Source organism: Folsomia candida, unplaced genomic scaffold (genome assembly GCF_002217175.1).
Source record: "Folsomia candida strain VU population unplaced genomic scaffold, ASM221717v1 Fcan01_Sc003, whole genome shotgun sequence".
Classification (NCBI taxonomy): Eukaryota; Metazoa; Arthropoda; class Collembola; order Entomobryomorpha; family Isotomidae; genus Folsomia; species Folsomia candida.
This window is the reverse complement of record NW_019091195.1, coordinates 11,288,687-11,299,596: the sequence shown is the minus strand read 5'-3', so window position 1 is coordinate 11,299,596 and position 10,910 is coordinate 11,288,687. Positions and strand designations below refer to the sequence as shown.

The 10,910-nt window shown below is 36.7% G+C and overlaps 1 protein-coding gene across 1 annotated transcript; it reads left to right on the top strand.

Annotated features, from left to right (window-relative positions):
- Positions 1-966: 966 nt before the first annotated feature.
- Positions 967-10,397, top strand: LOC110846317 (homeobox protein B-H1). The gene is made up of 9 exons (XM_022093022.2): positions 967-2,095; positions 4,847-5,069; positions 6,602-6,641; positions 6,766-6,776; positions 6,872-6,886; positions 8,429-8,477; positions 8,546-8,576; positions 8,652-8,760; positions 9,003-10,397. Exons 1-9 carry the CDS (start codon positions 1,819-1,821, stop codon positions 9,229-9,231), a joined length of 984 nt encoding a protein of 327 aa, XP_021948714.1. The 5' UTR covers positions 967-1,818; the 3' UTR covers positions 9,232-10,397.
- Positions 10,398-10,910: the final 513 nt, after the last annotated feature.

Here is a 10,910-nt window from a genome sequence, read left to right as displayed (position 1 = left end):
GTACTATTGATTGTCGCATAAGTAGCTGAATTAAAAAAAAGAATAGAAACATTGGATTTAAAAGCAATAATAAAGTAACAATTGAAGTGAAGGATATTTATTCTCAATTTTTAATGCCCAATTTTTAATCCTATTGTTGGTCCTGGGTGATTATAAAAACCTCGTTATCATCATCACCCGTACAATAACAACAATGCATTTATTTTAGCCGGTCAGTATTGAAGGGATTTGACTACCACGTTCAGAAAAGAGGTTGTTGTTGTGTGCCTCTCTCTTGTTCTCTGTGTCCTTTTAGCCGATGGAATGATAAAGGCTTAAAAAACTAAAAGCAAAATCTACTTAAAATCAGCTGCACTGCAATGAACGGACGGACGAAGGGGATCAAATGTAAATTAGTTGGAATGGATAATGGATAGTAATCTAATCTCATGCTCTGATCCGCTCATACATAAAGACCACAAACTATATATGCATGTTATATAGAAGGAAAAGAAATCTTTGTAGAAAGGACACGACTCTGCAATAATTTATTTACGCTTATTACTAAATATGTGCAATCAATCAATTCACACTTCCTCATCTATTTTATGCAAAATAATGTGGTTCATATACATGAAGAATTATGATATTGAAACAATCAATGCTCATCTCATAACATGAGAAAATTGCGTCACTTTGACTGTGCACATGCATAAGCTGCACATTAGAGACTGTGACACTTTGTGAGATCCGGAACTGATGAGAGCGAAGGTGTTAAATCTGCGTAATTGCGAGCGGTGCTGGAAGGTGAAATTTCGCCGTGTCGAAAAACGGATCTGCGGTGGAGCCAATTAGAAGAAGATGCTCGAGGGAGGGAGGAGTCTGGTTGGGGGCTGGACTAGAATTCTCACCAACGACTCGCTTCCTTTTTATCCCTCTCACAACACTCGTCGTACGTAAGTATTATTGTCAAAGCGGCCGAGTTATCCAACATACATCCAGAAGATCCTTCGCTGTGTGGTGCTGATCAAGTCTGTAATGCGGCTATTAACTTGCAACATCAAACACTTGAGAGCTACTCCCAGCCCAGACCTCGCTCCCTCATCACACACACACACACGCTCTCGTCCTCTCTCAGATCAACAAGTACACACACGTTACGTAACTCCATTCAGATAACCTCCTCCTCGATTAATAAGTGAGGTGACACGTTACATTACTAGTTCTCTGCTTCTTCAATTGTCAACCAGTCTCAGCAACTAATAAGTCTACATCTTCGTATAGATTTCTCAACTTGCCCCCGACAAAATGTTAATACCTCAATAAATACAGTGAAATCAAGCAGAAGCTAACAATCCATGTAAACTTATCGTATCGTGACACCTGAATCGTGTAATGTTAAATGTGTGACAATTCTAAAAGGTTTGCATGTCGAGAGAGACTGCTGATTAATCACTCTTCTGACCAAACAAACGTCACTTTGAATGAGTAAATATGTGTGAACAAAATTACATTTTGGTTCAACAGAATAATAAAACTAGATCTCGTGTGACTGTCAAAGCGTGTTACTACTAGAGCCAAAATAGGAATAACTACAATAATTATTCATCCAATTTTTGTAAATTGTCTGACTAAGGAAATATTTAGTTTAAAAGACTGATAAATCGAGGCATGTTTTAAACGAGGTGTTGTTGTTAGTTTGAAATAGTCGTTGAATGATCAAGCTGACCAAGAGTGGTGAGATACAAGACGCTGGTGAAGAAAGTAGGGGCTACGGATGAGCCGAGTGGGTGGGGTGCGAGAAAAAGGTCCCTGGAGAAAGTGGCGAGCAGTTGGTGGATGTCAACAAATATGACAGTGAATGCTGTGCCACTAGTGCCGTCGTCTCAAGAGAAAGCTCTATCGCCGATGGACAAAGTAGGTTTGGAGGGCCCACCGCAGAGCATGAAAACCCGATTTTTCATTAACGACATCCTCTCCTCAGACAAGGATGGACCGGACATTGAGCGTGGATTCTCTCCAGGAAACCCCTCGTCCGAACTCCCCAAAGACTTGTCATTCCGAAGATCCACTTGTGGCGACTCTTCCGACTACGACGACTCCGAATCCATCAAAGGTCAGGCAAACAGTTCCTCAAACTAATCTCCAATTTATACATAAGCGAGATCTTCATCTCAAGCGTCATTTCTTTTCATCGTTCGATGGCACCATTTTGAGTATTAAGATTTATTTTTCTCAGTTTTACTGTTCTCTCATTGACATTTGTGCACATTTTCTCAGTCTCACGTGTTTCATCTAAATGTGCACATACCCATGTAGTACCTACAAATCTATATTACGTAATTCTCCGCAAAATTGCGTCGTCGGTCTTGTACTACGTATGTAGATAGTACATAATTGATTGCATTTGTTTGTGATTTCTCGTTCAGGGTTTATTTATTAGCTCTCTTGAGAAAATTTCGTTTGAAGCAAATTGAAAGTTTAAATGTTGCATTAGCCTCGATCACGGTACTTTGATTGATTTTCTAAATAATTAAATAGCCTGGAATGAGATAGTCGTGCTTGTGGTTTACTCGGTGGAGACTTATTTTGCTGAGAAAGGACAAGTCAAAGTAATCCAATACGTACTCAATTTGGGGATACATATATATGTAAAAGTAGTTACGGTATCATTAAATCCGTGTGTGCAGAAGGTATATGAACGTATGAAGCTCCTCAGTTTACCCGATTTAACAAGCTCTAATTTTACCTGCTCGACATTATTGAGCAGTGTGGTCTCGACTCTCAAACTCTCAATCTAACACGAACGAATGCAGTAATGAATTATCCAATAAAGATTTCAGGTATATTGATGGATCCTTTCCCAGAAGTCAATTTTGCTCTTTGCACGCAATCCTCATGTTATGCTCTGCTGTCCAAATAACTTTAACAAATGGCACACTTGCCTTGTCTAACCAATATATTATGTAGTGATTGATATTGGCAAAAAAGCTTTGATTCCTTGCAGTCACATACTGAATGTTCTCATACCCACTTCTTTTCAGGTTTCCAACTTCATGTCGAAAATCATAATAATAAATATGATAATGCTAGAAATCACATTAGTGAGTTACTGAGACGGAGGAGACATATTTTCGACCGACCGCATTTGATTAATATTTGATGGAATGTTTGCATAAAATCATTTCTGTCTTTTAATGAAATAAATAAAAAGGTAGTGCGCAAACAGCCATGAAATCATTAAACCTCAACTTGCTACAAATATATATGTAAATATGTACATATGCATAATGTGCATGCCAATCTGATGCATTATAAATATGTGCGCTTTGATTTGAAGCGATCAATTATGATTACAAAAGTTCCCATGCATGTCTACACCATTATTTGCTAAAACATGCCACTTATGTCTGTATTTGCTCGCTACCATCTTTTGGAAGCCGACCTTGCATGTCTTTGTAATTCTTTTAAATAACAAATAACGTTTTAGATTCTACTTGATTACATGGGTTAATTAAGTCGAAGCAATTATCAGACGGTATTAAATGAAAAGGTAGCGAATTAAATATCTCGTCGTGGATTTGCTCATAACCAATCATAGGTTAAACCTAAATACATACGTCAGAGACAAAGATTTCCGCTGGATTAAAACTGGAACTGTAATAATTGAATCCATGCCTGATCATTTATCATAATTACTCTAACGATTACGATGCATGTTCATTTGATAAGCCACTAGACGAAAAAAATTAAAAGGTCATTACACAACAATGTACTTATGGTTCCCGTATAAAGTACGCATTTAGCAATTGTCGCAAATAAATAGGACAAACTATACACTATATGGTAATAACGAGAAATGTGAGTCGGGTGTCACTTATCTACTCACAATGCGATGACGCCAGCGGTCTCGCTCCGATTTTGAACAAACAACGATAATTATGTAGCCTTATGTAAATAATTGAACACGTGTTTCGGGATTTTTCATAATGCTCAGTTTAAACAAAGTTATGATGGTATAAGTGACCGAAAATTCGCATTTTTCCCCCTCAGAAACAAAAAAAAGAAAAACTTGACGAGAAAAATGCGAATTTTCGGTCACTTATACTATCATAACTTTGTTTAAACTGAACATTATGAAAAATCCCGAAACACGTGTTCAATTATTTACCTAAGGCTACATAATTATCGTTGTTTCGTCAAAATCGGAGCGAGACCGCTGGCGTCATCGCATTGTCAGAAGGGGAGGTTGCGTACTACCAACTCACGGACCTCGATGTCCTTTGGATATGTTATAGTGTTCCATGAGTGAACAGCAACCCTGAAGTGGTTTGACTCCATGACCACATTTGCGCCCGCCACACCCACTCAAAGGTGCCCAAAAATCGCTTTCACTCATTCAAATCCACGCCAAAAATCCAATTTTACTCTAATTTTGAAATTTCTTTCACCATTATACTCCCAGATAGTTCGTTTCTTATATCCAATATCAAACTCAAATTTTTCGATGATTATTTCGCAGGCATAATTTGCGTTGTTGATTACTACAACAATGCTCATTCGGAATTTTAAATTTTAAAAATACTAAAAAATTCCAAAAGTTGAGTTTGATGTTGGATATAAGAAAACAACTATCTCGGATTCGGAGTATAATGGTGAAAGAAATTTCAAAATAAGGGTAAAATTGTATTTTTGGCGTGGATTTTAATGAGTGAAAGCAACATATCCAAAGGACATCGAGATCCGTGAGTTGATGATACGCAACCTCCCCTACTAAGTGCTATTAAGTGTATATACTATGACATCAGTAGTCAAATGGGTTGATTGTTACACACAAAATAAGGATGCGACTTATGAACTATTGCAGGGAGTCATGATAAGGACGACGACGACGAGAGCACTCGGAGCGAGGGGGGGACGACGGTAAGCCATCATCACGAGCATCATCGCGGCGGAATAGTCATCCCCGGCTCTAACCACTCCTCCATTTCCAAGAAACAGAGAAAAGCTAGAACTGCTTTTACTGATCACCAATTACAAACGCTGGAAAAGTCGTTCGAGAGACAGAAATACCTCTCCGTTCAGGACAGGTAAGATACATATTCAAGAAGCTCACAATCTTTATTATCATCTTCAGAAAAATCCATTAAAATTGTACGCAGTAAATTATAAATGATTAATTTGCGTGTGAATTCATGTGCATGCAAGGAAGCTTGGCAATTGAATTTCCTTTAATGGGAAATTAACTTGAAATTAACCAGGATTAATTTATATCCACCCACACTTGATTCTTTTAGAAGGTGAAATAAGTAATAAAATATGTACATATGTATGTACGTACGTAAGGCTCCATTTCCAAGCTAAATGGACTGAAGTGCCTGTGGATTTTTGCATTTGTACATAGATTAGTATTATGTATTAAGTATTACTACTTGCAATACTCTATATGCATAAATAAATGGTGTGCTTGTGTACACAGAGATATGTACTTACAGCCATGAATGTGTGTGCATGCATATAATAACATCAACTATTTAATTAATTACAAGAATGAGGGATAAAATGAATCAACTAAATTATGAATTATGTATGTTGCATGCTGGCTGCATCCTCACCTCATACAAAACTGAGGAATCCTTAGTTTTACACAATAATTAATTGCAGTAATAGTGAACTGATTACTAATTGTGTGAGGATTTTGTCAAATCAATAGAAATCAAGGAAAACAAGGACAATTAATTTCATTTTGTAGTCACTGCCAAGAAAGAACTGACTCGTTAGTGGAATAATGGTTTTGACTGCCATTTACTTACACCATGCATACAATACAAAAATGTTGTACATACGTATATTAATATCGAGGAGACAAAAGAGCGAAATAGCGTTGTGTGATGAGACAGGAACTCGTTATTATTGTCGATAAATGAAATAATACAATTAAAACTCGTTTACTCGGCAATATTATCATTGCCGACATAAACTTGTTCTCAAGTTTGTGGATTGACTTGTGCACCCATTATGTACTCTAAAGTGCTGACGCTTTTAATTCAAGTTTCAATTAATTGGACCAGTTTTTAGCTTAGCATAGCAGGTCGGATTATTATTGCAAACAAAAAATAGAATCCTTGCTTATTGCTTGACCATCAGTCCAACTTTACGACCCAGTTTACATAGTCCAGTCGGTAGTGCAGATCATACGCAGATAAGTTTGATGGTTGGTTTTATTAACTTGCACATAAATATTATAAATATGTATGAATATGTATGCATTGTATATGAACAATGGTCAGCCAGTAGCCAACTCACTATGGTACTGCTGAGGATGAGTCGTCCATCCAATGAGTGCTACATACTCATTTATGACACTGACAATTAAAAGGACATTAACCAAGCACGCAAATTTATTGAAAGTGAAACATCTGTCAGATATTGCAACTTCTTTACGAATTTATACATGTACACAAGTAATGAAAAAAGTCATTGCTTTTGAGCTTAACAAGTCTGTGAAACATTTTTTTTGGTTTATTTGTTCCATGAATTAGTTTCAAGTTAAATAGGAATAAATGAAACAAGCAAAAAAAATCCAGTAAATCAAAGTGACAAATAGTAATTTGTATTGCAGGATGGAGTTGGCAGCAAAGTTGAATCTGACGGACACCCAGGTATGAATAGAAAAACATACATACGTACATAACATCAATGCCAATGAAAGGTTTCATTACTTTGACGCCGCTTTTATTATCAAGTATCGCTTTTTTGTAACATTTTCATTATTTTGTATTTCAGGTCAAGACGTGGTAAGTGTGAAGATGAACAAATAAATACGCACTTGCACATACGTAATATTTGATTGATATTTATTTAACAAAATATTGTATTATTTGTGCTGCAGGTACCAAAACCGACGGTAAGTAGAAACGGCCGCTCTCGTTTGTTTGTTGATAAAAGTGCAATTTAAAATTCTTCCACTACTTTGCTAATCATCTCTGCTGTCTCATTTGTTCACAATCTGAATATAACAACTCATATTACGTAGTCAGCTATTCTACAGACATTATGTATGTGCATATCTTACATTGGCCCTTATCACCTCCTCAAATCATCCATTAATTAGTTAATTTTGTTCAGCAGTCGTTAGCTTGATTTCCTAACTAGGGGCAGATGAGAAATTGTGTATCTTTATATATATGCATGTATCAGCAATATCTGTATATGCATACAATATTTTTTATCCCTATTCTCATCCGCATATCCCATCGCAACCTGCTCAATATTTAATGTTGATTGGACTCAAGTGGGCAGTTCAGGAGTGCCCACATGCAGTCATGATGAGAAATATGTACGAGGGATAACTTATTTGTAGCTCAATCTGACCATCAAAAAGAAACATTTAATAAGAGGAGGAAGGAGCTGAGCTTTTACTCAACTTGTTGCATGACTTACAATAATTGCTTGGTTAATTAACCCATTACTTTGCCAGTGGTGGAGGTAGAGAGCACCTCATCGTAATATGTAATATCTAATAACAAGAAAAGCAAGAGAGTAATAATGAAGGATTTAGTTTTAGTTCTCTCCTATTATTCTGCGAATGGTGGAGAGTAAGCCGTATGAACTAATTAGTCGGTCACCTTTTGTGTTCCTCCTTGGCATTAATCAGTCAGTAGCATGTCTGTCTTTTTCACTTAAAATGCGTAGGAAAAATCTAGTTTCCCATGCTATTTACTCGTATAAAAGCCACTAATGATGCTCATCAACTATAAATAGTTACTCTTCAAAGTTTAATTTAGTTTGGACCGACTTTTTGCTGCTGCTACATATATGAACATGTGTCAAAGGCACCTTTCTTCTTCTTACCCTTTTTTCTCCTCCTCGGTCGTCATACATATATTTAACAAATCTTTTGCTGCCCAACACTAAAACTCCACGCATCTCTCAAGGATGATTATGGATGATATAGTATTTTTTGTTTTATACGTGCAGTGGATATTATAATACTAAAAATGCTCAGGTTTTGACCGGACCAAGTTCATTTTGTCTAGCGACAAAAATTACGAGACTCGTGCTTTGAATTTATTAATGTGCCTATGTGAATTTGACTGGGAAGAATTTTCAAATGATGTGGTTTATTGAGTCACATCAGAAGATAGCATCCAGATCACCCATAAAGGTTTTTCCTACACTTCCAATGATTAGAAGTATCAAGTATCGTAATGTATAATTCTCCATTGTTATCTTATTCTTATTTGACTCCAACATTATTGTTAATCTACAATTTGTTGTTAATTTGTGGACTTTGCATTTCTTGCTATCAATGAATTATGAATGTTAGTACTACATATATTATCCACTCCACATATGAAACACAATCATGGGAACATATTAGATGTTAACTTAACACAAAGTGGTCATTCTTAGCCTGGTTATTTGATTGTAAATTGGTATTTTATAGGACTAAATGGAAACGCCAGTCGGCTGTCGGGTTAGAACTCTTGGCAGAGGTGCGTGTAAAACGGTTTGCATATATATATACCATTGAGGTGGTTTTAATCATATTATTCAAAATTAGGCCGGAAACTATGCTGCTCTTCAGCGGATTGGTGAGTACATATAAAGCATCACTTTCAGTTACAAAAGGTACCAATAGGAACTGCAACATCAATTCTGATTTTCAGGAGCCCTTTACTCTGGTGCCCCTTCTCCCTTCTCCTCCCCCTGGGCTCAATTCGACGCCGCTGCCCGACAAGCTGCGGCCTCTGCCATTCCAAAACCAATGCCGTACAGGTTAGACACTACTTAATTGTTGTATTATTATTCCAGCGTTGTTGGATGAAATCATGTTTCCATTCGTCTCAGTTTCCCCACCGATATTACGATGTTATCTCATGATTCACTTGCATAATGAAAACTGTCATCAAATCGTATTCTACGGATTATGCTTAACCAGCATTCTTACCTATAGTAAATCGGAAACGAATTTTTTTCAACTAATTGACTAATTGACAAGTACCTTTTCTTCTGATCAGATTGTACCCATCCCCGTTTCCATCTCCAGCGATGGCGATGGCTGCAGCCTTGGCAGCGCAACAACCCACCCTCCCGGCTTCGTCCTCACTCCAAAGTCTGTCTGCGTTCTACAACGGTGGTCACCATCACGGGGGGAGGGGAGAACACCCCCCAAGTAGCAGTAGTCCGACCAACAGTCACTCACCCCAAACCAACCACGACGACCCGGACGACAGAGACATTCCTTAATTATTATCCAACAAATTAGGTATTCATTCCGCCAACTAACTATATTATATTTACATGTATGTATTATGCAACGTATTACCAACTATTATCGTTATTACTGTTATTATTTATATCAACTCTCAACTTGATTTAATTGCTTGCAAAGTTTCAGTCATGCATTTCTTTAGTACTCACATACAGCAAAATTATAGTTCCAACACTTGCTTTGGGAGCTATATAAATACATACATACGTATCTTTGGTTGATTCATGGGTGATCAACAATAATGAATTTGGGGAGAGGCGTGGCGAGGACGATATTAGTATAAAAATACGACATAAAAATGCGACAACATGGTCGTTGGCTAATTACCTGGGTCATGTCGTTGGTTGTCGAAGCTTTTGATGGACTATGCAATGTTTTGTATTGCCACTACATTAGATAATTAAGGTGATTTATTAGCACAAGCATTCCCATATTACATTCCCATCATCCAATTTAACTATTTGTTCATGTAATAGTGCTAAATAAACCCACTTCAACATGTATACAAAATTATATGTAGACGAAAGTTACTTGTGTCAACCATAATTCGATTCAATGTGAGAGAATGATATTAATTAGCGGATGAAGCAACATATGTAATATTACCTGTATCTTCTGTAGTTGCGCATAATGATACGCTATTATCATTATGCTTACATCTACTACACATTTACTATAGTGCCCGCCCTCATGATTCTACGGAAGTGAGTACGAAACGCTGCAAAAATGCATTTCAAGCACACTTTTGTCAATGACTTTGACTATGCTAATTATGTATGTTAATGCATAATGACTACAACATATGTATTTATAGAGTAACCGGGATGCTTATATTTACCTGCTTACTCAGAGTGTGCGATATAGTTACATACATACGTAAGTTACAGCTGGTATATACATATGTATTATTTATATTTGGTATAATTACTATAGTTAAGATCTTTAAGAATTTTTGTTGTGTGCCATTCGAGGTTCCATTATGTCTCGAAGCAATTTATATAGCTCCGTTATTACTCCAAAACCAAGCGATAACTTGATACATTGTTACGGATTACCCCGTTCCGTATAAAATTGCTTTTGTGTAAGGAGGACAATCTCAAACTAATGGAAATAAAATATAGCAAAAACATATAAACGTCAACAAAACATGTCGAGATACTTTTTTTCATTCAAGAGAATTTTCTCACCTGAAATTCATACTAAATCGGTAATGATACATATTGCATGAAAATTTTGCATTCCCAAATCTCAAGCCATGATTTCCTACATGCATGATATGCATGCATATATATGCACCATCTCCTCAGTAGCTCCCACCATTACTATTTAGAAGACGACTTGCATTAAGAAATTATTTACGTGTAATACTGATCGCATGTGAAGAGATTCAACTTTTTCATCCTATCAAGACGGGGGAAAGTAAGAACATATCTGTTAAAAATTATACCTTGAACAATAAGAGTGGAAAAGATCATTCCAGGAGACCGCTTCTTCTTCTTGGGTGTTTATTTGGTGGGTCGAGTGTGTGTGAAACTCAATTAGTGAGAATTGTATCAAATAATGGTAGGAAGGGCAAATGGTGCGTGATGATGAGATGTTTTTGTTCAAGATTTCGGGAGCACAAAAACAAAAGTGTCGATTTGACAGGTTTGAA